We start from the raw sequence: 27,446 nt of genomic DNA, 5'->3' as shown, positions 1-27,446 counted from the left end.
TAGTTCAGTCAGACGGGGACAACACGTGCTTACGAGCTAGGACGAGTATGTACATGCGCTCACAGCGCCTGCTGCCGCGGCTGCGCGCCCGCCGCGAAGTATCTGCAACACGCCGCGCGTTACTGCCTACCGTCTGCGCTGGCCGTTGTGTGCTAACCACTGGGCTTGCAGGGGACATTGGAAAACCTCGCAAAAGTGTCACGTATAATATTAATGAAGCTTCACCCTATGTAGCGCTAAGATAAATAATTATATTTTCAGAATAATGCTTTTCGTGGTTAGTACACAAACGATATTTAGGCTACTCCTAAAGCGAGTACATCCGCGTCAGCGGGCATGCGGAGCGGAGGATGCGCAGATATTCATAAATGCTCAGCTTTATAAAGTTTCAATGCATCGAGAATGAATCAGGATATTGAACTGGCGCTGTCCAATCTGTTAAACCAACAATGCTCCAAATCGCTGCCATTGTCTTTCGGGATCAGGGACGCGAGCATGCAAGCTGGGACCCATTATCCACCATTCAGGTTTGTTATTACGTTAGGTTTGTTATAAAACTGGCAGAGTCGCCTTGAAGAATATTTTAGAATCAACGTGGATATAACGTGAATTTTTTTTTTTATCCACAACGAGGAAGCTCTTGGCTTGTAGATTTGAGATTGTAGATTGTGTCTAAGACTCTGGTCCAAAAAAACTAACTTTACAATAAACTATGTACTTTATGTACGACTGTATAGTTTCGATCAAAATTATTTTATGAGAAACTATTCTCTTGCAACTCGTAAAATAGTAATAATAGAGAGCTAGTTTAAAAAAAAACCTATAAGTAACAGTGGTGGATAACAGGTCGGAGGTGTTCCAGGCCGGCAGCCGCCCGCTACGAAGCTCGAAGCCATGCTGGTGGGGAGCGTCGGGATCTAGTTCCGGGACTCTATTATATTACCGAAACTAGTGTTCCTTCTGTATTTATCCTCTTAGAAACGGTGGCTTTATCAAAAACAGAAAAATCTATTTTACATTTCCATCAAGTTTTGAAATTCTATCTTATTAAAATACAGTTAACACCTGAAACATAATTATTTGAATCAAATTGTAGACCGATTGAGAAAATGAGTTCATGACTCATATCCGTAGGAAAATCTGAAAGTTCACTTACAAAATTATAAATTTAATTGTAATAGGTATTATTGAAAATACATTTTTTGTATTCATCATACTACAAACAAAACATGAATTCGTAAAGAAACTAAAATGAAACCAACAGATTTTATGATGGCATTAAAAAAACTATTCTAAAATAGGGTAGAAGAACCGGTTTTGGCTATCTTTGCACCGTTTTTGGCCACTCTTTATTTTCAAATTCAATCTTTTTACTGCTATTCCACGCGTTACATTAGGATCTACAAAAATAATATTGGATAGACCCTGTCGGGCATACTAAAAGTTACAGGGAAGAAGGACGCACATTTTAATCTATACTTATAATAAATCTGTAGAGAGGTCAATTCTGTACATGAAATATATTTTCAAAATAACTATCAGGGGGTGATTAGTGATCGATACTGATGCCAAAAATGCAATCAGTAAAATTTTTGTCTGTCTGTCTGTCTGTCTGTCTGTCCGTCTGTATGTTTCTTATGGAAACAAAAGCTACTTGACAGATTTTAACGAAACTTGGTACAATTATTTTTCATACTCCTGGGCAGGTTATAGTATACTTAGGAATTCCCACGGGAATAGGAATTAGCGGGAAAATCCTTTTGTATGAAAAATCTAAACCGCTTAAGTTAGCCGCTTGAAATTTGGCATATAGGTACCTTAGTAAACTTAAAGCTTAGTTACAAAAGGAATTCCCGAAATTCCCACAGGAACGGGAATTAGCAGGAAAATAATTTTGTATGAAAAATCTAAACCGCGTAAGATAGGTGAAGGGGGTAAAACGGGATCCACGCGTACGAAGTCGCGGGCGGCCGCTAGTTAGTATATAAATTAGAAAATTAAATAATAATAATTTGAATTATCTGAATATTAGTCTTCAGTTTTATCGATAGCATTTTTGATACTCATAATCAACCTTAAGCCTAAGCGCAGACCACAGACATTTAGTTGGCCGATAGTTGTATCGATTTCCAATTTGTATGAAGAATCGGCTGATACAAAATCGATGTAGTGTGCACACATCCATACGTGTTCACATACTGATCAACAGCCCGACTCAACTATCGGCCGACGAAAAGTCGGTGGTCTGCGCCTAGGTTATGTGGCCAAAAATAGAACAGCGGCCACAAACAGGGTCTCTACCCTAATACTCTCACTAGCTGGTGACATCTTTATTTATTTATTTGATCACCAACAAGGTTACATTGATTCGTACATATTCGTATATCTTTCGGGTGATTTTGGTGGTGTGGTGTACTATACCTGACAGTGGGCCCGGACGCGTGTCGCGCGTGGTCCCGGCGCCGGCGACCGCGCGCCGCCCGCGCGCCGCGCTCGCCCCGCGCGCTCCGCACCTCCCCCCGCGCGCCCCCGCGGCTGCCCGCGCCCGCGCTGTACGAAGTGTCGTCCGCGCTCGACTCCATCGCCGGGAGCGTGTCTGTAGCAACCACTCTTTGATAATGGTTTTGAACAAACTAACATTGATAAGAAATATTAAATTAAGGCTCTGGTCACATATTTTAGCTTTATGATATTTTTTTTATGTTTCATTTACTAAGTTTTCGTACCAATTGAATCCAATAATATACAGGGTGGAATTTGGTAATGCCACCTGGAGGGAAAGTACTCTTAATACTATAGATAGAAAATTTTACTGAAAGAAAACATTCCTTAATTTTTGAAAAGAAAGAGAACTGCATTCAAAAATTTTCGAATTTTTTTCGAAAACTCTACCATACCATACAATTTTCTCTACATATTAAAATAATTTAAGATTTCATGGTTTTCCTTTCATTTGATTTATCAAGTTTGTTAGAGAGATTTCATCCTTATACTTAACCCTAATGATCGATGCAATAAAAATACAGGGTGTAATTTTTATCAGATTTTAGTTGGTTCGATTTCCGGGTGTGGCAAGCAAATTTCAGGAAATCTTTGAATGCAGTTCTATTTCTTTTCAGAAATAAAATAATGTTTTCATTGAGAAAAAAATTCTATCTACAATATTAAGAGTACTTTCCCTCCAGGTGGCATTACAAAATTCCACCCTGTATATTATTGGATTCAAGTGGTACGAAAACTTAGTAAATTAAACATAAAAAAAATATCATAAAACTGTGAGCGACTTGAATGTAAAATAAAAAGTTCAATTAAAATTAAGAAATAATTTTGGGAAGCTTTAAAATGACTAAAATTCTATGGATTTATATTTATTGCACCAAAAAAAAAAGTTGTTCCGTTCCGTTTGTTGTTGCTTAACTATGAGTAATGTATCAAATTGAAAGGCTGAGGTACGCAAGACGGCGGTGTTACCCGAGAGGTGCGCGGCGGGCAGGCGGTAGAGCTCGGCGGCGCACGCGGCGCACGGCGAGCCGCTCGACTCAGAGTCGCTGTCGCGCGCGCGCCCGTACTCTGCGTGATACGGAAATAGTATTACTTTTTATTTTATTTATTATTAAAAATATAAATGTTGTAACATTTTTTAGGTTAATACAAATTCATTATTACACGTCACGGATTAGTCGACTCTCCTTTCTTGTTAAGCAGTCTGGCTCTGAAGTGTTCTAGACCTGGCGCGAGGCGTAAGTTTACGTTTTCAACCCCTGTTTGCAAGACTATTACAGATGTAACAGTTTTCTTATAAGAGCTAGTAATAAGTATAATGATGCTTACAGTGATATCGACATATTTCATTTGAAGTTGGCGCAGTTTTGTCGCCTATTGAAGGGTTTATAGATTTCAAACTTATCTTCATTATTATAAAGATTTTTTTTAATCCACTTTTAAGAATGTAAGGTTTTGTTGTGCATTTTTTTTATATTTTGTGATTTTAAATTGCTCGCACTCTGCATAACTTTCGATTAACTTGTAAAGTTTATCTGTGGAAACTGATTAGGCTACTGTACTGTTTTTATTTTTTAAGGTCACATGTATAAACTCATGCTGTTTGTTTCCTTAATAAAGAAAAAAAAATTCTACCAGAAGTATTTAACTTTTACATAGATAATATTTTAGTTATTACTATACATGTACGTACTATTGGCAACAGTGTTAACTGCCCATTGCCAGTCATGTCATCTCGTTCTATCGCAAAGAAACACCATTTGATTAGAGCGAAAGCACAAACGGAAATGGATAGTTAACAGTGTGGCCATGTGTACATACTTAGTTATTTTTGACCATTGTGCTCATTTTTTTATGAGTTTAAAGATACCTCTGCTAGTAATCATTTATTTAGCATTGTCTAGACAAAATACCCGAGTCATAAAGTAAAATAAAACACAAAGACATCTTTATGAATAAAATTATGTAGTTATTGTCCATTGTGTTTTACGCCGGGCCGTTTGTTTGCGAGCATATTTATTTTATTACGACGGCCACCCGTCTTCGGGCCACAGTTTGACGAGAACAACACCTTAGGAATTACTGTTATTTTCTTCCCCTTTAACCAACCCTTCTTCCTTCTTCGTATTTTCAATTGGTTTTCACGCAAAAAACTAGGCTAAGTACCTAATCATACTCGTAATACTTTGTCTTTTTTTCATTAATGATTTCATAACTTTGTTTTTATTTTTACGGATATTGCATCAGGCTGTTAGTTAAATAAAACCCGTAAAATTGTATGTAAGCGTGGAAACATTTCAGTCATTTGAACAGCAAATTGTGCTGGCTCTTCTCTCCCGGCTAGCAGCGCTCCTCGCGCCGCCGCGCCACAATTAACGAAGCTCGTAAACCGAAGAGCTCAAAACAACCCGCCCTTTATCATACCCTCATGCCGGAGCCGGCTTCAATTACACGCTCAAAAATGGTGCTTGTTAAAACGGTAACCTTCTGAGAAACTTTTTTAAGTTTTCAAATTAGGTTTTTTCGTTTTTCAAAACTTTATTAAATAACTGACTCGAATAAGGGTAATTTCAGGACTGTTTAGTGTTTAATTAAATCATCGATCAATATTTTAAAGTGCTGGTAAAAAAACATTTACCCTTTTCAACCGACTTCAAAAAAGGAGGAGGTTCTCAATTCGACCCGTATGTTTTCAACCGACTTCAAAAAAGGAGGAGGTTCTCAATTCGACCCGTATGTTTTTTTTTTTTTCTATGTTTGTTACGCGATAACTCCGCCAATTATGAACCGATTTGAAGAAATCTTTTTTCGGCGTATAGGTAATACCTCAAGGGTGGTCCCATTTAAATTTAATAATAGGAAAAACAACCCCCAAGGGTGGAAAATTGGGGATGAACTTTTTTATACGCAATATCTCCGCCCATTATAAATCAATTTGAACGATTATTTTTTTGCTGAATAGGTATTATCAAAAGGGTGGTTTCATGCGAATTTGAAGAAAATAATTCACCCCCAAGGGTGGAAAATTGGGGATGAACTTTTTTATACGCAATATCTCCGCCGATTATGAACCAATTTGAACGATTATTTTTTTGTTGAATAGGTATTATCAAAAGGGTGGTTTCATGCGAATTTGAAGAAAATATTTCACCCCCAAGGGTAGAACTTTTTTAATTTTTAGTTTTTTTTTTGTGTTCACGCATTTGAAGTCGGTTTTATTTTTTTAAAAGTTAATTATATACCCTAAGGCTGGGTTGCACCATCTTATTTTAACTTTGACAAACGTCAAAAATCTGTCAAACTTTAAACAAAAACCACCGGTTATCGTTATAGTTACCGTTAAAGTTAGGTGGTGCAACTCAGCTTTAGGTATTTTAAATACACTTTGAACTTATCATGGGCTAACAAACACTCTACATGAAACTAGAATATTTCAATTTGTAACTTAAATTGCGGAGTGGGTAACTCTATTAAATAGTTATTCTTTGTGAACTCGATTACTCGCTGCGTCAGTAATTAAAATGATACTTAAGCAGGCTTTGTGGTTTATTTCCAAATCTTTAGACGTGTTTCAGTCAAAATAGCTATAATTTAAAATGTATGTCTATTTTCAGATACTACGAGTATAATGCATTATTTTTAAACTAAGGTTATTAAGTTTCCTGCCTTCCATAGGAGTTTTATTTAACCTTTAACCGACGACGTGATTTTTTTGTCAAGTCGTCTGCGACGTGCGGTCTGTGGGACCGCTATACTGTTTACTCAAAAAATAATCATTTTTTTGTATAAAAGTGTATTGGTTTTATATTTTTTGAGAACATTCGTTCGTTCGTTCGTTCGTTTCAGCCGAAAGACGTCCACTGCTGGACAAAGGCCTCCCCCAAGGATTTCCACAAAGACCGGTCCTGCGCCGCTTGCATCCAGGCACTTCCCGCGACCTTCGCCAGATCGTCGGTCCACCTAGTGGGAGGCCTGCCCACGCTTTGCGTTTGCATTCTTATGCACAGCCAGTCGTCAGAACGTGTATTCAGACATGGGTATTGTCGTGGACAGGAGTGTAGGAAATGATACTCAGGCTCATAAATAAGGGAAAAACATGTAATTAACACTAAAAAGATACAAGACATGAAAAAGCCAAAGAACAGACTCAATAGAAAAATGTTTGACAGAAACAATACATCAAATTAAAAAAAAGAGAAAAATTTTGAGGTTGATTGTCGATCCTTAACATGGCCCTCCCCGTAAGGGACCTACTACGGGACCTTACGAGAATACCACGAGGGGATATTACGAGGCAGCTCTAAATATTTATGAACCTCGATTGTTACAAAAGGAAGTAATCACTAATTTAACATAATAATATCATCAGCTCAACATTGTGAAATAAAACTTACGTAACATTACTTAAAACATTATTAAACTAAGAAACAAAACACACAATTAAAATTGAAACAATTAAAAACTCAAAGTAGGGCTAATTTACGTACTGGGCGTTTCAGCACGCCACCCGCGGTTGTCACGTCCGCTACCCTTGCCACACCGTCTTTTCCAGGATACAATCTTGAGATTCGGCCTTTAGGCCATACACTTCGGGGAAGGTTTCCGTCACAAATTATGACGATATCACCAACGGATGGATTACTTCTGTGACTTCTGTTAGGGCCTTCCGTTCCTCGTCGTGGCGCTAGAACCGGTAGATATTCACGCACCCACCGGTTCCAAAAATGATCAGAAAGACGGAGAGCTTTTCGCCAGCCTGCTCTTCCCACGAGGTCACCTTCAGTTAGGTTGAAAGGTCCGGGCATAGGCGATGATTGGCCGATGAGAAAATGATTCGGGGTTAATGCTGGTAAATCATCATTGTCCACCGGAACATGCGACAATGGACGGGAGTTGACCACAGATTCTGCTTCTAACAATAATGTGTGAAATACTTCTTCTCGCGGTGCTTTGGATTTCAAGGTTACAGAAAGCGATCTCTTTACGCATCCGACCAACCTTTCCCATATGCCACCCATAAATGGGGCTGAAGGTGGAATGAAGTGCCACTCAACGGACCTGTTTGCTGCAAAATCTGCGATCCGGTTCTGATCCATCTGTATAAATAAAACGCCAATAGGCGACACTTGCGTAAGCGTCGTCACTGGCGTCCGAAAAAACGTGCAATTCGACCTCAATGGGGTTAGTAAGGGTCGAATAACAACGCGAGATAGAAAAGGATTCTAGTGTCGCTACCAATCGATACCACTCCTCCCACATAGTTTGATCGGTAAGGGGCAAGACTTCATCCCAGCTAGATACTGATCGCCAAGTCTTTTGGAATAGAATTTTACCTGAGGTCGTAATCGGACAAAGGAAACCTAGAGGGTCGAAAATTCTCATCAAATCACGTAAGGCTTGACGTTTGGTTACCTGTCCCAAGAACGGTTTCGGAAAATTGATTTTGAAAAGAAATAAATCCGCTTTCGGGGACCAGTGCATACCTAAAACGCGAACAGATAAACCAGGGCTCTCTAAATTCATGTCAATATTGTCAACTCCTTTAGCTAGAAGGTTTGATGGAATATACTTTAAGGCCTCCGGTTTGTTTGAAATCCAGGAACGCATTTCAAAACCACACTGACTGTGGACATGAACAATGTCAGCCGCAAGTTGGGCCGCTTGATCTATATCATCTACGGACCCTAAAAAATCATCCATGTAGTGATTTTTAACTATGTGCATAGCAGCGTCGGGGAATTCAGGACTAAAATCTTCAGCATTTCTATTTTTAACATATATAGCTGAAAATGGAGAGGAAGCTGCTCCGAAAATAAGCGACGACATCCTAAATTCTTTTACTGGAGTGTCTAAACCTAACGGCCGCCAAAGATATCGTTGACAGTTGCGATCCTCACTTCTGATTTTAATTTGAGAAAACATTTCTCTTATATCCCCGGTTAAAGCTATTTGACCTTCCCTAAACCTAATCAATATCCCGAGTAGACTTTGCAATAGGTCCGGACCTGGAAGCAAGAGACAGTTCAGGCTAATGCCATTTGTGGGAGCAGCCGCATCATGTACTATTCGGAGTTTCCCTGGCTTATTTACATTTGTGACACCGAAATGTGGCAGGTACCAACGTCTCGAAACGTCACTTGGGTTATCATGACAGTCTGAACATGACTCTGCATAATCTTTCGTTAAATAGGCGTCAATGTTTATTTGATACAGATCGCGATACTCAGAGTCGCGTTTCAATCGCCTAACTAAAGAATTCAGCCAGCTAAAGGCATGAAAATAACTATCAGGAACATCTGGTGAGTCAACTCGCCATGGAAGCCCGACTTCAAAACGGCCGTTTGAGAGTCTACGAGTTGTATCTTCTAAAATTCTCATGGCTCTGACTTCTTCCGACGAGTAAGGTTCCTTAGGTTTAATACCAATTGAGTCTAAACGATAATGTTCTTTGAGAATATAATTTAATCCTTCATCATCAGAAGAAATATTGCAGTGGTTGACACTAGAAAACGACTTAATAAATCTAGAACTAGATCCGTACGCCACCCAACCTAAAGCCGTGCGGACGGCTGCTGGCTGATTAGGAAGGCCCAAGCGGTGCTCTTTTGCAATCAAAAGATGCCAATCACAAATGCCTATCAAAACTTTCGGTTCTATTTCGCTATAACTCAAAGATCGATCGAGGTCTTGGAGGTGCTTATGGGAATGTATAATCTCAGGATGGACCTCTTGTTTAGCTAGTTTTAGATTAGGAATTGTCCTAGCATTGCTAATTTTATATGAATCGGGGCAGTGTTTACCTCTTATGTTAAAGCTTACCCTCTTTGACGCAACCTTCTGAGAACCTGTGATTCCCCCTAGAAAGATATGTTCTTCAATACCTTCAAGACCCAATGTACTTGCTAAATCCTGATCAATTAATGACGCCATAGAACCATCGTCTAATAACGCGAAAGTGTGAATTTCTTTTTCCGAAGAAGAAATAATTACCGGTAAAATTTTGAGTAAAACCTTTGTAGATAACGATTTGTCACTACTCGATGACATGTTATTATTTACGGCCATCACTACTGATGTTGTCAAGTCTGTCTCGGGTTGACGTTCTACTAAATCAGTTTGACTTTCAGAATTTTGACATGGCAAATTTGATGAATTTTCAGATATATTATTTGCCGCAACTTGTGGAATCCTGTGAAAAAGTGTGTTATGATTAAGACTACACTCTCCGCATTTTACTCTGCATGCTCGGACCAAAATGTCGTGGACAGGAGTGTAGGAAATGATACTCAGGCTCATAAATAAGGGAAAAACATGTAATTAACACTAAAAAGATACAAGACATGAAAAAGCCAAAGAACAGACTCAATAGAAAAATGTTTGACAGAAACAATACATCAAATTAAAAAAAAAGAGAAAAATTTTGAGGTTGATTGTCGATCCTTAACAGGTATTAAGAGCCATTTTACATTTTCGTGCGAATTTCTAAGATTTTGGAAGCATGAATTACTATCTTAAGCAACACCCAGAGATTATTTAATAACTGCGAAAGATAGGTCAATCCTTGGTGTTGACCATTAATGAAACGGATTTACTAAAACTCTTTTGCTTAATTCACAGTGCCCCATGTCCCACAACCATTTTACGGAAAAATTGCCGCAGACTCATTTTCAAAGTCCTGTATCTATTATTTATGCTAATATAATAAGCTTAAAAATATATAGTAATCATCGGACATATATTCTTGTAGTCCATTAATGAAATAGATTCTTGAATTTCATTACCATTATTGAGTAAAATCTAAAAATAATTTGGTAAATTTGAAGATTAACGTCACATTTTGATCGTGGTTTTTGGTTTAAAAACACAGCAATAACTGCAATAAAAGTATCCCAAAATAAAGAATATTCATTGTAGAATTGATTTCTACAGTTATTGTTTAAATATTAGTAACCACTTTGTCTAAATATTGATGTGAATATCAGTATAAATTACAATGCGCAAGCCGACATCGATTAGTATGGCGCGAGCGCCCGTCAAGGCAGGACCTGTGTCATTTTTCCCGCCGTGACGTTTACGTGCGTTCGTGTCGTAAAGCGGTGATTTGTACGGCGACCAAATACATTTGATACTATGCCGAGAGGCTGTTTAGAGTCGGCCGGCCGAGCAGAAATTGAAATGATGAATTTTAATTTCTTTGACGGATCTGGGTGTAACTATGTATAATATGTAGGTACCATGTATTTAATTTAATAAATAAATTATAAAAAAGTATATCCATTATGCTAGCACCCTTAACACAAGCATATTGGTGGCCTACTTTTGGACTAGATGGCGCTGTGAAATTGTTCAAAGATTTGTTTATTTAATATCCGCTTTGAGTTTTGTTTCGTGAAGAAGAAAAAGAAGCGTTTTGTTTCGAGAGGGAAGCTTTGTTGTTAAATCTATACTAATGAAAGAGGAAAGATTTAATTGTTTGTTTGTTTGGAGGCAATAGGTTCCGAAAAAAAATTCTCTCACGATTTAGAATCCTAATTTTTTTCTATGTAGGCTATAAAATATTTTCAAAAACTTTAGTACAAAATCTTTGATAAAATTCGACGTTTAATAAATAAATTAGATAACATATTAATACTTTTTTTTCAGTACGATTTTAGTACTTGTTTTTCAGAAATTCTACGATTTAACTAAACTTCTAGTGTTTATATTTTATGCATAATTTATTAACTTCTAAAATATACATATATCCTACTGATAGATGACGTGCTTCGTATTTTATTAAAATTATTACCTGACTATGTTAAAAAGGTGTGGAATGTTATTTTGGAGATAACTTGGTTCCATAGAAATATAGAGAGATGCTAAGTAATGCGCTGAGTTCGAAACTCAGTGTCGTATTAGAAATTCACACACACAAAGAAATCAAATTATGTGCTCATTATCTATTAGAACCGTTTTCCACTTCATCGCAGAAGAAGTCGCGGGCAAAAAGCTAGTATGAAATATGTAGTATTGCCCGCGGCTTCACCCGCTTGAAATTTAGTTTGTCACAGATCGTCATAAATTATAGCCTATACATTGTTATTCTGGTCGACGCCAGGGATGGATGAGCGTCGCTGTCGCTGGCGACAAGTTCTTCTGGTTCAGGGTTCATGGCGTAGATCTCAGGCAAAATGAAATCCACTCGTAGAAATTAATAAACTCAGTGTATTCACGAAAATAATTACACACAGCACTAGAGTCATATCGGAACTGAGTGAACCAAAGGTCTTGCGATAGGAACTTCCGACCCGAGTGATAGTTGAACACAGACTGCCTAGTACTGCTGTACTGTACTGTAAAGTTTCATCAAAATCTGTTCAGTAGTTTTTGCGTGAAAGTGTAACAAACATCCAGACATCCACACAAACTTTCGTATTTATAATATTAGTAAGACTAGTAAGAAGTAAGATAGTATGATGAATTATTTTAGTTATTTGTTTACTTATAATAATATTTATTTATTTATTTCTTAGCTCTGTCTGATAATGGATCTGGAGGAGATGCAATGGCCACCTCCGTAACAAAACAATAGAACCCTATGGAGTTTGGGCTTGTGTGATTCGCCTTGACGAATATTTCGTATCCAGGGTCCGATGATGGAGCTGTAAGGGGGCAGATTTTTTTTTCACTATGTGACTGTCTTTATTTTGTACTTAATATATATTTTACAAATTATACCTTTTCGTGTTTCATTATGAATCGAAATATAAAAGACTTATTAAACTCTATTAAAAATTTAAATTAATTTATCAAGTTTGAATACCTCATTCTATCTTAAAATTAATAACTTAAATTAAGTCTTAATACAGTCACGGCTCAAGATTTTTTTGTCCATTTCAGCGTTCTTTTTACTCTTTTGACGTTGCGTTGACAGCTTTTACCTAAATTCGCGCGGAATATTTTTGTGAAATGGCTCTTAACCAACGGCGAGATTTACAGAGTGAACTAAGCCTGGGCTAATTAAAAGTTTTACACTAAGAAGAATATTTTAACTAAGCAATGGCAACAATTTGGTACAAGATAAAAGCAAGGTCACCTTGAAAGAGGTCAACGTCCCTCTTTCTAGAAGAAACTAATTTTTTTTCTAGCAGAGTCCTTTTTTGAGAAAACAAAGCTTAAATAAAACAGATTTTGAAAGGCTTGACGACGGTCTGAAAAAAGTTTTATAAAAAGTTTATATCGCGCCTCAATCAAATTAAAAAAGCGAAATTGTTCATGAATACGAAATTAAGTCTTGCAACAAGGTATAGGTTTGATCAGGTGCTCTAAAAATTATCTGAGTAGCATCGGCCATTATTACTCAGCACTACATAATAATATACATAAAATACTTCTAAGCAACCGGTGTCTTCGAAATCATCTTATTCTTATTGCATAGAGTCGATGATTGGTTGTTGGAGACCAGTGTGGATAGTTCGTTTCACGGTGTCGTGAAAGTCCCGTAGTGGGCCGTAAACTGTGCAAAACAAATGTTTATTGAGCCGGACTGTTTGATATGGGTCAGTTAAGATAAAGCGATGGACAGGATTAAATTACCTACGAGTGCCTCTACAAAATGGCCAGAACATGAAAATTAAAATTTTAATGTAGTATTCATTCTGAAAAGATTGACTTGACTGGGGCTCGATTAGGTTATAAAATCAAACATTTTTAGCACACGCTAAAGTGCCAAAATACTGGTTAAAATTGAATAAAATAATATTTTTGATTTGATTTAAAAAAAGAATTTTTAAGCAAAAGATTATAAACAAGGTGGACCGACGACATCATAAAGGTGGCAGAGAAAACAATCGATCAAGATGGAAAATATTGAGGGAGGCCTAAGCCTTCAGCAGTGGACGTCTTATGGCTGAAATGATGATGATGATGATGATTATTATAAAATAACTTTGTGTTTTAATGCGAATTTTCACCAGCTTAGAATTAATTTAAATAATTCAGTAGCGTGTTTTGCGATGCCGTCTCAGCAGGTGAAAATTTCAATATGCAGGGATGTTTTAATACAGCGTGTAGCTACGAGGTATTGTTTGGAGACGCCCGTAGCACTCTCGTAGTCCCGCGGGCTACGGCGCGTGCTACATTTTTCTTGCTTTGCTACGAACATTTGGGGAATTTATGCCTCGCTACGAAGTGTATTAAATGAAATTGTACGTACATACCGGGTTTGTGTTAGGAGTTATTTAATGTTGCAATGTTTGTTTCACGGTTTCAGATTGTTTTTGATTTTATATGAAAATTGAAAAAAATTAAGTCGAACTTTTACACTTTAACAACTCAATTACACATTACTTTCATCAAGTAGAGTTCTATGTTAAAACAATTAATCAGTTTGTACGAGTAATGTTTAGATCAACTAATTGTTACATTTTACTTAAAATACAAACTACTGTCTGCAATTGAATCACTAGACAGCGAAGCAGTACTCGAGCAGACATTCAAGCTATAAGCGTCCAGCGGCTTACAGGCGGCTTAGCGTAAGGCGGTGGAGGACGAGTCTCCGATTTTAGAGCAGTCATCATTTGTTACGGCGTCCGAGCGGGCCGAAGTCGCGACGTAATTGAACGGAGGACCTGCCCCCCCTCCCCCCGGAGCGGCTCTCACAATGGAGACTGCACACAGCGGAAATTGCAAACTCGCTCAATGGAACCAGAGATAATGCCTCTAGAATGAACTATTATTATTTTATGGCGTTTTTAATATCCTGAACTCTATTCGCTCGCAGTAACGACGGGCGTTAATGCACTTGAGGAGGTTATAACATAGTTATAATTTTATGTCGAGTAAATACTGAAATTACTGTATAAGTACTCGTTATTTTGGTAGTGTCTCCCGCTGAAAATAAGCAGCTAGAGGTCATAATCCTCAAGGAAATTTAGAAAACTTTACTAGGTAGGTACTAAAATAGTTTAATTTGGTGAATTATTATAGACGATGCTTTAATAGGAAAAAAATGATTATTTTATCTTTCAGAAATTAAATTAGAAAATAAATCGGCAACGTGTAAATTTTTCAGTTTTTCTAAATATAGAGTTGTTAAAAATATTGATGACACTTAATGCCCAGTCCAGAATTAGATTTGTACTCGTACAATAAAGTTCTCATCTAATAGCATCCGCTTCCGACGGCGCCTCGACGCGGCCTCAATCAAACTCGCGGATTATGAATTCAAGGCTGAAGCGGAAATTGCAATCTCAGCGCCTGGAGCGGGCGCCGAGCTCTTTGTTAGGCGATATGGACCGGCGATGTTTGCGGATAGAATTACTCGACTTCACAATAATACGATTACCTTCAGTTGTTTATTAACACAGTATTTGTTCAGGCGCGAATATCTGTTTGCTAAAGACCTTCTGAGTCAATCTTTGTGCCTTTGATCTATAATGAGTCTCTTTATTTATTTTTGGGACCTTAGTCCTCTGGTTAAAGTAATGTCCAATTTATTTGTTTTATAACTTAAATAAAATGAAATTAATATGATAGCATTGTAATAAAATCTGCTGCCTTGAAAAATGGAAAATTATAAAAGTTTTCAGACCATGTTATGTAGATTGCTATTACCCGAATTTAAACAAGTAAAAAAAAAATGTATTTGAATTGGTATGGCACCTACCTTTCTGGTAAGTTTGAGACTAAAAATTCGATAACAGAAATAAACACTTGATGGGAAAACTGTCCAGTCCTTTGCACTAAATTAATATTTTGAAATATCAAAATGTACATAGAAATGTTTGAATACTTATTCAATTTAAGAGGAGCTATAGCAGTGAGGGTGTTTTGTGTAGAGACACAATCATTTCGCTTCCGCCTTGTGATTGCAGAATTCAATTTGTAGCGCTTTCCTGGACGTTTCGGAACGCTTGCGAGATTTCATGTGAGAGACTTTAGTCACGGTAATAATATCATACAGTATTGTAACTTCATATAAACCGACGAAACGCGAGCTTTCCTTCGAATTTCAAATCTCGGGACGTGGTCGAAATCCAAAAGTTAGGGGTGTCGCGAATGTGCCGAACGGACGTCGATGGCCTAGTGTTGAAAATGACTAAGGTGATTGAATTTGACTGACCGTCATTTACGATCTTTGTCAAAAACTAGTCATTAACTGTCAGAAATTGTCATTTTCAGTCTGTTTGATTTGAAATGAAAATTATATATTGTATAAAACCAGCTTTTGCCAACAATTTCGTCCGCCTGAAATTAAAGTAACAGGTCATTAAGTAGGTACTTATTATGATTAGTAGATTTAAAATTATTTTAGTATATTTTTTTAAATTAAATCTACTAATCACAAAACAACACGCATTTTTATGCTATTCCATTCACAAAGTATTTTGTTTGTCTAAATAAAAAAAAATTACAATCACAAAACTAGATAGAAATTCTCACTAGACAGATGTAATTTTATTAGAATGGGTACTATAGGTAAGCAGCCCTATCGCATGTTGTCATACCGTGACGTACCGCGGGGCTTTTGACATTTTTTTCAAAATTATGGCCGAGTTGGAATACTGTATAGATAGTATTACCGTGCTTTAGTGGGAGGCAGGGGTTGACCCCTTGCTGCGTCAAAACAGTATCGATTTAAATTTTAATTTGAGCATTTTTTCGCAATAGATAATGATTTGAATCTAATAATTATTGTTAAACCACTACTGCTGTCATTGTAGGTTAGATTATCATTTGCATATTCCTTTTCTCTAAAGCTGGATATGTAGTAACATTATTACCAACAGCAGAGCTGATGGCCGCTGGGGCAGAAAAGTTCTCGAGTGGCGACCACGGACCGGAAGACGTAGTGTGGGCAGGCCCCGAAGGAACGACGATCTAGTGAAGGTCGCGTGAAGTGCCTGGATGCGGGCAGCGCAGGACCTTCGTGGAGGCCTTTGTCCAGCATTTGACGTCATTCGAGTGAAACGAACGAACGAACAGTGTAAGTTACTGTGGCTTTAAAGGCCGATTCACACATATCAGTGAAGTCACAGTTCAGGCTCAGTACCGGCACAGTGTGAAATATTATTTCATACAGTTTATATGAATGCATCCCCACTTGTCAGTGTCAGTGACGTTACAGTGCTCTCAGTGTCAGTGCCGACACCGGCAATCACGGACGTATTCGTTGACGACGATATTTTTTGTCGGATCACGGACGCCGCCGCGGCATCAAAAACAAAATAACTTACTTCATAGTTTCTGAACAAGAATATTGAAACAGCTCTCTGACATTTTAAAATAATGTTAAAAATATTTCACTGACGCAACACTGTGGCACTGATACTGAACTGAGCGGACACTGTGACGGAACTGTGGCTTCACTGATATGTGTGAACCGAGCTTAAGAGATAGTGAACACGTAACTCACCAGAAGCGTGCGCGAGCAGGTTGGGTCGCGGCGGCGGCGCGGCCAGGTCCAGCGACTCGGCGCGGCCGAAGGTGCGCAGGTGCAGCGCGCAGCCGCCCTCCGCGCCCGCGCCGCCCCCGCCCGCGCCCGCGCCGCCCGCCATGCTGAACGTCGCGTACGGGCTGATCTCGTGCAGCTCGCCTTCGCAAGGGACGGTGCAGTTAAACAATGCACAGAGATATACAGGGTGGAATTTTGTAATGCCACCTGGAGCGAAAGTACTCTTAATACTGTAGATAGAAAATTTTACTCAAAGAAAACATTCCTTTATTTTTGAAAACAAAGAGAACTGCATTCAAATATTTTTGAAATTTTTTCGAAAATTCACTACCATACCATACAATTTTCTGTAAATAATTAAAATAATTTGAGATTTCGTGGTTTTCCTTTCATTTAATTTATCAAGTTTGTTGGAGAGATTTCATCCATAAACTTGACCCTAACGATCGACACAATAAAAATACAGGGTGTAATTTTTAACTTATTTTAGTTGGTTCGATTACCGGGTGTGGCATGGAAATTTTTGGAAATCTTTAAATGTAGTTCTATTTCTTTCCAAAAAAAAAAAGAATGTTTCTTTGAGTAAAATTTTCTATCTACAGTATTAAGAGTACTTTCCCTCCAGGTGGCATTACAAAATTCCATCCTGTATAATACGAAGACACATAAAATATTAGCTAGCAAAGCATTCGATAGTCTAAAAATTTTGGATGACAGATAGCAGGCAAGCAAGTTAGAAATTCAAAACCTCTGCACGTCCACATGATGCTACTCACTATCAGGCGGCGTGAGTGTCTTTCCGTTCCGTTTCCCGGGTTCCGTAGTGTAGAGCTGAGGATGCGGCGCGCGCGCCTCGTGCAGTGAACATTCGCGCCGAACGCATAATTCGCGGCGCCGCGCCAGCATTAGACCTACTGCCAACCGACCGTATAGTTATGTCAATTTTATGATTTTACCAGTATGTGCATATTCTAACAATTTTTCAGCATTGTCATCAACCAGTGCCCAGCCCACACATTTATTAACCCTGTCCTTAATGATTTACCTGCCAGTGATGCTAATAACGCTGCCAGCCCTCCACCGAGCAGTAGGGGTGCAAGACTCAATCGCCACTCGGGGACCACTTCTGCAGCGCCATCGGCCAGTTGACTTCTGGCTTCCACTGGTAGCTCCGTTGGCTCTCCCATCCGTTCTACATAAGGAAAATGTAGTATTTGAATAATCTAGAATTCCTCAGTAAGCGCACACTACATTTTAAGAAATGATAACTCACCTCCATTAACAGTGTGCGTGGCAGCCCGGTAAAGCGCCGGTGTGTCGCCGGCGGGAGACCGCGCTACCACGCGTATTTCATACCACGTGCCTGGCTTCAAATTGCTGGCCTGATGAAGAAATATTACTTCCACCACCACAAAAAGTATTATTTAGCTAAGTCCTAACAAATCTACAAGCATAACTTTCTATGAAACTTTTAATGCTTAAATATTCGTCACTTGGTCAATAGCTTCTGATGTACTTATGAAGTGAAATCAAACGGGGACATCCCACGCAGGATCGACTGTGTAGTTTATTCTCGTTGTCTCCACCAGGCGTGTATGACCACTGACTGGTGTTTTTATTTTTATTGCCGTTGTCTCCACCGGCCGGAGGAGTGGCGACAACTTAATTAATTAGATTCTAGTTGTTTCCACTGGCGAGGACAAACTTGATATGAATAACTGGAATAATCTGTGACCTAAATCACGTATTTTGACAGTCAAGATCTCGCTGACGTTCAGAAGTCGTCCTATTGAAAAACAGTTCTAAATCCGTATTCACAAGGGTCATTTTGATAGAACGATTACTCGATAGGATCGCATTCAACGATTTGTTGTCGTTCAAGTTTTGTTACGTGAATAAGGTTGTGTGAGTTGAAATAATGCAACTTACCAGCGCAGACTCGCCGTCAGCGACGAGGTCCTGCCAGGGCCCGGGCGCGGGCGCGAAGGGCGCGGTGGCCCGCACGGCCACGGCCCAGGCCGCCACGGGGCAGCGCCCGCCCCACGCCAGCAGGTTCAGCCGCAGCGCCGTGCTGTTGGCCCACACGAACTCCTTGCCCGGCGGCGCCTTCGCCTCTACGCACAATGCCAACTCTCTTGGTGGGCGACATCGAGCTCGTAAGGAGACGATCCAATGTCGACATAGTATTGTTTACCCTACTATGTGGGTACTTGTGGAGTCATTTAATTTTGCAATAAGAAATCCAATTTTAATTTGTGATTTTTGTTTGTTCTAGAAATTCTATAGAATTTGACGGCCCGACACTTCTCCGATCTGTTTCGTTCTTCTCCGCCTTGGCGAAAACCGGGCCTGACTCTCGTTTCTACGATAGTTATCGCTGTATCAAAATCCATATCATCATCATCATCTCAGCCATAGGACGTCCACTGCTGAACATAGTAGCCTCCCCCAATGCTTTCTATGTTGCTCGGCTGGTAGCGGCCTGCGTCGAGCGCCTTCCTGCTACCTTTATGTCTTTACCAAAAATCATAATAGGTATCTGGGATGATAATATACAAAAACTCATGAAGTTAGCTTTATTATTTAGTATGTAATCTGTAAGTCTAGATATTAGCACGTCACTACCTTGTTTAATATACCACGCAATTTTGTATACCCATTATAAGATACACTATACAAGAATGCATGGTAAATTCAGTGAACTGCTCCTGAATCGAATGTACCTACTACTGCTATTTCTATTTATTTATATTAACCGGCAGACAGTGGTGACTGAGTTTGTTGCGGCGCTTCTTCTCAGCACTTGCCAAATGTTGGTCTCGAAGCGCTGGTAGGGTAAAAAGATTATGAGACATGTAGAGGCTCCTTAAGAGCAAAATGACGATTTGTAAGAACTATTTATTAGTCTAAACAAATAAAGAAATTTTGACTTTGACTTTGACTTATTCACTCGTAAAACAAGTAGCACACTCACTGTCGCCGCGGGTGCGCGCGAGCAGCGGGCGCGAGTGCGGCGAGGCGCCCACGGCGTTGTGCGCGCGGACCGTGACGCGGTACAGCGCGCCGCACGCCAGCCCGCGCAGCCACAGCGCCGTCTCTTCGCCGCCCACGCGCGCCGCGCGCGCGCCCTGCGTGCTGTCGCCGCCGCGCGTCCACCACACCGTGTAGCCTGGGGACATGATCTAGTTGTTTTTGTCCACGCAAAGGGTGAAAACTTATACTTTTTTAAGATTTTTCTATTTCTTCTCTTTTGTAATGTTAACGGAAGATAGGCAAGTAGGTTGGTACCACGGTATTTCAATTTTCGTAAGATGGCAAACTCGAGTGGGTGTCTCCTCCTCGCAATACCACTGGCACTGGTGTAAAAGTGCCTTTTAAAATCCTACTTGCAGAAGTAAATGAGTTTTATGAGTTTTAATTGCAAGGGCGTCCGCAGAAGACCATTCTTGACATGCCCTCACAAGCTTGTGGCGTAGTTAACTAGTTACTGTGTCAATAAAGTTTTTTGTATTCTTTTCTATTTTTTGAAATAAGTGGGTACCTAGCAACGCCGTCCCGAGGTCAGGCGGCGGGTCCCAGGCCAGGTGCAGCGCGTGCGTGTCGGCGCGCACGAGGCGCGGCGCGGGCGCGGCGGGCGGCGCGCGCACCACCAGCGCGTACTGCGCCGCGTCGCCGCCGCCGCCGCCGCCCCGCACCGAGCACGTGAAGTTGGCGTTGACTTCCGCTTCTAAACGTTTCGAACAGCCATCGTCAGTGAAAATAAAGAAAGAAAGAAAAAAATATTTATTATGGTTCCAACTTAAAAAAAAACAACCACAAAGTTAGAACCCAAAATGGCCACAAAACAAGACACTATGAGATGTTTTCTCTAATTCTATACAATGTCTTATCAATGACGATGTGATCCGGAAGCTGAAAATATCGTGTATCGTCGATAATAGGATGAGATATGACTATAAGGACAAAGCAACCCGGAAACGGATCGTAGCCGTATCAACTCGAGGCGTACAATATTCTATTTATGAAACTCCGTATTGCAACGCACACTTATTCGCACCGTATCCTCGCCTCACCTCGCAGCGAATCCCTTTCCAGGTTGATAAGTGTGCTATGAACTTTACGAAGAAAGAGCTATAGTGGCAGTAGACTATGCTTGTAATGACGTCATAATTTATTTATTTTATTGGGCTATCAACATGAGATACAGTATTAAACACAATTATAAAAAAATACAATTAAGCCAAAGGTCTCTAGCTAACTGCTCCCACACAAACGATAACCACAGCATGCATAATATTATAATGTAAGCATAATAATATGAAGGTAGCGTCTCACTATGTATGATGAGATCGCCGGCCTCGGTGACGGAGAGCGCGGGCGGCGCGGGCGCGGGCGCCCAGCGGCGGCGCAGCGGCGGCGGGCCCACGGCGGCGCAGCGCAGGCGCACGCGCGCGCCCTGCGGCGCGTACACCACGCGCCCGAACGACGAGATGCGCACTGACACTGGTGCAATGGGTAAATGTTTTAATGCAATCATCATCATCATCATCCTCATTTCAGCCATAGGACGTCCACTGCTGAACATAGGCCTCCCCCAATGATTTCCACGTTGATCGATTGGTAGCGGCCTGCGTCCAGCGCTTCCCTGATACCTTTAGGCCGCGTATCGGAAAACGCAGCGTGGGACGTCCACCTACAAGGTGGGACGTCCACGTAAAGGTCAGCTCAGGTGTCAAACTCAGCTCAGGAGTAGGTATGCTATGCTCGGAGTTTCTGCGGGATAACCAAAGTGACTGACAAAGCCCGCAGAATTGCTAAAATCAGGTGGCTGTGGACGGGGCACATAGCTTGCAGAGCTGATGGTCGATGGGGCAGAAAAGTTCTCAAGTGGCGACCACGGGCCGGAAGACGTAGTGTGGGCAAGCCCCCACTAGGTCGGTCGACGATCTGTTGAAAGTTGCGGGACTGGATGCGGGCGGCGCGGGACCGGTTATTCTGGAAATCCTATGGAAGGCCTATATCCAGCAGTGGACGTCAATTCTTCTGCCATTTCTTCTCAGCACCAGCCCGTATGTTGTCCCGAAGTGGTGGTAGGGCAAGCTATATTTAGGACGTGTATAAGTGCCCTAGAAAGGGCCAATTACCACAAAATACATAACAGTGCTATTGGAACAATAGATTGCGGCGATGATCGACCGAGCGTGTATGGGTACGCGTGTTTCAATAGGCGCGTGGCGGCTCTGACTGATTTGCAACTTGGAGTTGTTGCGTGCTGTAGGTAATTATCTCGGCCGGCATAGGCGAGTGACGGAGGCCTGCTATTACTGAATAAACTATTAGAATTCGAATTGTCTGAAACGAACAAACGCTTTTGTCTTTGTCAGTTGGCGAAGCACTCACAGTGCTGCGTGGGCGCGGCGGTGACGGGGCGCGTGGGCGGGCCGGCGCCGGCGGCGGTGCTGGCGCGCACCCAGAACTCGTACACCGTGCGCTCGCGCAGCCCCACCACCTCTCGCCACACCTCCGCCGCCTCGTCGCCCTCGCCCGCCTCCACGCGCTGCGACCACTCGCCGCCTACCCTGTGGCGGTATGAGCTATTTTAAATAGCGTTTCATGGTATTTGTTTAGTCCTCATCAAAATACAAGTTTGCACGCTAGATATACAGGTTGGATTTTCAAGTATGGATTAACCAAAAAAATATTTTTTCTATATAAATTATCATCACTAATCAATCAATTTCATTAGTTTAATTGGTAAGGGGACGGCAATTTTTTTTTTTGAGAATCAATCCTTTTTGTTTGATCCATACTTAAAAAGACACCCTATATTTTAAGTGCATTTTTATCAAAGTTTAAAATTCTCCGTCTATAAATGCAGGTATTTGTAACGGGACTATTCCCACCTCTCTTTCCCACCACTGCAACTCCTGTGTAGCAAGGAGAGTTATGTTAATCAGAAGAACATAGGAGGAGTTCGAAGTTAAGTTTCGACTTCCCTCCGTTGCCAGGTGACAGGTGACAAACAAAGGTTTAGTAACATTTATGAAAAGGATATGCACCACGGACAATAAATTAATTAACTATCTTATAAGCTATTGGCTACCTGCCAAAGGTATATGTAAGTAATAAGTGTGCAGCCTCACTTGCCGAGTTCCCTCGTGTAGAGCGTGTAGTGCGTGAGGCGGCCGGCGCGGAGCGCGGGCGGCAGCCACGACACGCGCACCGCGTCCGCGCTCGCCGCCAGCGCGCGGATCGCCTCCGCGGCGCCCGGCACTGTGCCAAGCAGAGGCAGTCAAACGATCTTATCGGGCGTTGACATCAAGTGCAAGAGGTGTCAAAGCAAAACAGGGCTCATATACAGTCACACAAGGTGAACCGACGACCTCATAAAGGTAGCGGAAAGGCGCTGGATGCAGGCCGCAACCAACCGGCCATTGTGGAAATCATTGGGGGAGGCCTATGTTTAGTAACGGACGGCCTATGGCTAATGAATATGATGAATGAAGTGTAATAGTAGCCGCTGGGGCAGAAAAAATTCTCGAGTGGCGACCACGGGCCGGAAGAGATAGTGTGGGCAAGCCCACTAGGTGGACCGACCATCTGGTGAAGGTCGTGGGAGGTACCTGGATGCTGGTGGCGTAGAACCGGTCGTTATGGAAATCCATGGGGGAAGCTTTTGTCCAGCAGTAGACGTTATTTGGCTGAAAAGAACGAACGAATAGTTATAGACACGGCCTAGATTGTTGCTCTTGAAGAATTTCTTACCTATATATATAAACTACTGAGATCATTCTGACTCCTTCCAAAGGTTGCTGTGCCCTAACTGGGTCTACATTGATCTGCTTGAATTGTAAGACCTAAATGCTAATGTGGTGAAGCAATAAAGTGATGTGTATTACCGTCCTCCCTGGTGGAGCAGTAGACGGGCGGCGAGGGCGGGCCGAGGCCGCGGTCGGCGCGCGCGCGCACGCTGACGCTGTAGTTGGTGGCGGCGCGCAGCCCCTGCAGCGTGGCCTCGCCCGCTCCCCCGCCCGCGCCCGCCCGGGCCACCATGCCGCCGCCGGCGCCACTCCATGCTAAGCAGTTTTTAGTTTTTTTTTATGCAGAACATGGTAGGTATTTGACCGCAATCCCACCTGATGTTAAGCGAGATGCTGTCTAGGATAGTACTTATATGCTCTGTAAGTGATTATTCACTCTCGCCTTGAAAAGGTTCGTATTATAGTGATCAGGAAAAACAGCAGCTGTCAAGGAATTCCAGTCCCTAGCTATTCGCATTCAAGAGAATTATCGAATCGCTTAGTGCGATCTGGTGAAATGTCGACATTGTAGTGGTGCTAACTTGCGTCTGGTTCCCCGGTGATGGAAGTGGGCTAGTGGAATTAGGTCGTGTAATTCCTTCGTACATTTTCCGAAGTATAGCCTGTAGTGTGACAATATTTTTTTTGTGGTGAGCATAAAAAAGCTTGAGTTTGCACTGAAGCCCATTTACATAGCAGACATTTTAAAAAAATCTTATTTTTGTATGAAACTCACAGGGCGACAGATGCAGCGGCGCGTAGTGCAGCTCGTAGCCGCGGAGCGAGTGCGCGTGCTGCGCGCCCGGCGGCGCCGCCCAGCGCACGCGCAGCGACCGCGCCGACACCGCCTCGCAGAACACCGACGTTGGTGGTGCTTCGGGCACTGGGTTTGGCATTTATTAAATGTATAAAAGTGAATCCCTTAATAATAATTATATACGATACTTTGTAGAAAGCCGTGGCTTAGTATGAGCGAGCATGTTAACGGCACCACACAAACCCTTAGGCCGTATAAAGGCATATAAGCAGGTCGCACTACACTTCTTCTCTCAAATCGCGATTAACCAAAACAAAGATATTTAACTTTTGATACATTTCGACACTCAACAAGCATCCTCAAATGGCGTAAGGGGCCTCCTTCACGGTGAATAGGCAATGAAGTTGGTTACTAGGTACCTATTGTAAGTTGCGGGAATTAAAAGCAAAATAATATTCTACGCTTTATTGTAAACCTACCTCCATCAGCAGTAGTAGCATACACCAAAGGCGACGGAGGCCCGGCGCCCGCCCTGTTGTACGCGCGAAGTGACACTGCGTAACGCGCGAAGGACCGCAGCCCCCCTAATGTCATCTCCGCGCTGCTCCAGCCGGGAGACGTGGCAGACCCGCTGCGCTCGCCGTCCTCGCCCGCCTCCTCCTCGAAGCGGCTCAGCTCGCGCCACGACGCCACGTAGCCCAGCAACTCGCCGTTCCAACTGTCTTGAGGTGGCGCCTATGAAGAACACGTTACACCCGTATTCACAAACGATACTTGCTTAAGTGAAGCAGAAATCGAACGCACAGCGTTGAATAGAGCTCTTGATTGGTCCGTGTGTGACCCTGTGCGTCCACGCGCACTGTGAGACCTCATAGTAATGTTTATAAATATGGGTGTTAGTCAACTAAGAAAGAAGAAAGTTCCAACTATTGCCTCTTGAATTTTTCATTCAAAATAATTTTTCTAAAGAAAGATTCGGGTCAATCTATGAGTAAATAAGAAGTATAACTTACCGACCAAGATAGATGAAGTTCTCCAATATTTGCTGGCCTGACTCTTACATTTTGTGGCGATGCTGATGGCGCTTAAAAAATAAATTATAATTAAGGAATTTCTGTTTTTTTCAACCGACTTCAAAAAAAGGAGGAGGTTCTCAATTCGACCCATATGTTTTTTTTTTTTTTTTTTTTTTTTTCTATGTTTGTTACGCGATAACTCCGCCAATTATGAACCGATTTGAACAAATCTTTTTTCAGCGTATAGGTAATATCTCAAGGGTGGTCCCATTTAAATTTAATAATAAAAAAAACAACCCCCAAGGGTGGAAAATTGGGGATGAACTTTTTTATACGCAATATCTCCGCCGATTATGAACCAATTTGAACGATTATTTTTTTGTTGAATAGGTATTATCAAAAGGGTGTTTTCATGCGAATTTGAAGAAAATATTTCACCCCCAAGGGTGGAAAATTGGGGATGAACTTTTTTATAATATACATTAAGAATATGGTCTCAATGTACTGCCTACCTTCAGTGGTAACATCAAGGTAATACTTAGTTAACTAAAAAGCAAGAAATAAGTAAAATTTTATAAAAAAAAATAAAACCGACTCCAAAAAACCTACACTAAAAAGTAGAAAAATAATTACTAATTACCTACTTATTTATTAGGACGAATTATTAATATTTATGTAGGTATACCATGATTGATACTTTTGGAGTCGGTGCAGGCAAACTTTACATGTTTCATAATCTTGGCACCGACTCCAGAAGTATCAATCATGGTATACCTACATAAATATTAATAATTCGTCCTAATAAATAAGTAGGTAATTAGTAATTATTTTTCTACTTTTTAGTGTAGGTTTTTTGGAGTCGGTTTTCCGTAACTAACTTAAAAGCTATCCAAAATATTTCAGTAACTTGAAAAAATAGAATTGCCTAATTATTCAAAATATAAATTACCTTCTTCTAAAGTAGTAAAAAGTAGAGGATCCGAATGAGGTGACTGTCCCACATGATTAGCGGCTATCAGTCGAAGAGAATATGCTGCAGCTGGCCTTAGGTTTTCCAATCGAGCGCTTAATGTTTTGTAGCCGTCTGGTTCAACTCTGTCATCACCAAACGATAACTCAGAATTATTTCAGGCAACGATATCAAATTATCCTATCGTTTTAAAAATTACCTTTCATCTCCTAGCGATTCTAAACTTAAATTGGCAGTGGTATGCTTGGCCTCGACTCCTGGTAATGAGTGAAGCGCTGTACACAGCGCGCTGTAGTACACTCCAAGGCCTGGTAAGGATCGCCAAATAAGACGAACCCACCTAGTACCAACACCTCCTAATCGCACTGATTTAGGCGATTCTGGTGGTTCTGGGCAAGAAAGAAAATATTATTAACAATTATGTTCTAAACTTCATGTCATAGTAGTAGATTAAGTATCGTGCACTCTTACTTACCCTCAACGTGAAGATACATAAGAATTTCACTTCTTCCATATTGATTCTGAGCGTGGCATCTATAGTCTCCAGAATCAGCTCTTTCTGCAGCTCTGAACTGTAATACCGAACGCAGACCATCTGCTGTTCTAACTTCTGATACCGTAAAGCTGAAATTAATTGAGGTATTACGCTGATAAATGTATAAATAAATTGTGGCTGTAACTCTAGCAGCAAACAATATTATAGCAACGAATTTCTTGCCTGTAAGAGTTCAAATCGATACTTATTCCACGATGAGTCCAACGAACAGTTAAGGGAGCATCTCCTAGAGCGTGACAAGTGAGAGATACGCTTTGCCCTCTAACACAAGACACATTGCCAGCAGCTCCGTCGAAGTGCGCTGGTTCTGTATCAAACACAGATAAAATATTACAACTTACACCAATAACAAAGCACTTTACCAAAACAAGTCATACCTACCATGAACGGTCAGATTGATATGTTTAACAA

At 40.9% G+C, this 27,446-nt stretch overlaps 1 protein-coding gene across 1 annotated transcript; it reads right to left on the bottom strand.

The window, feature by feature from the left end:
- Positions 1–59: 59 nt before the first annotated feature.
- Positions 60–27,103, bottom strand: LOC135073533 (cell adhesion molecule Dscam2-like). The gene is made up of 20 exons (XM_063967740.1): positions 26,955–27,103; positions 26,679–26,868; positions 26,459–26,604; positions 25,507–25,577; positions 24,973–25,228; positions 24,473–24,619; positions 23,836–24,012; positions 23,080–23,209; positions 22,337–22,515; positions 21,272–21,439; positions 20,478–20,663; positions 19,911–20,105; positions 18,866–19,050; positions 18,210–18,318; positions 17,982–18,128; positions 17,713–17,850; positions 16,898–17,077; positions 3,472–3,570; positions 2,422–2,596; positions 60–102 (listed from the first exon to the last, which is right to left on the bottom strand). Exons 1-20 carry the CDS (start codon positions 26,971–26,973, stop codon positions 60–62), a joined length of 2,940 nt encoding a protein of 979 aa, XP_063823810.1. The 5' UTR covers positions 26,974–27,103.
- Between the last annotated feature and the right edge of the window lie 343 nt (positions 27,104–27,446).

Source organism: Ostrinia nubilalis, chromosome 1 (assembly GCF_963855985.1).
Source record: "Ostrinia nubilalis chromosome 1, ilOstNubi1.1, whole genome shotgun sequence".
NCBI classification, from domain to species: Eukaryota; Metazoa; Arthropoda; class Insecta; order Lepidoptera; family Crambidae; genus Ostrinia; species Ostrinia nubilalis.
This window is presented reverse-complemented; position numbering and strand designations above follow the sequence as displayed.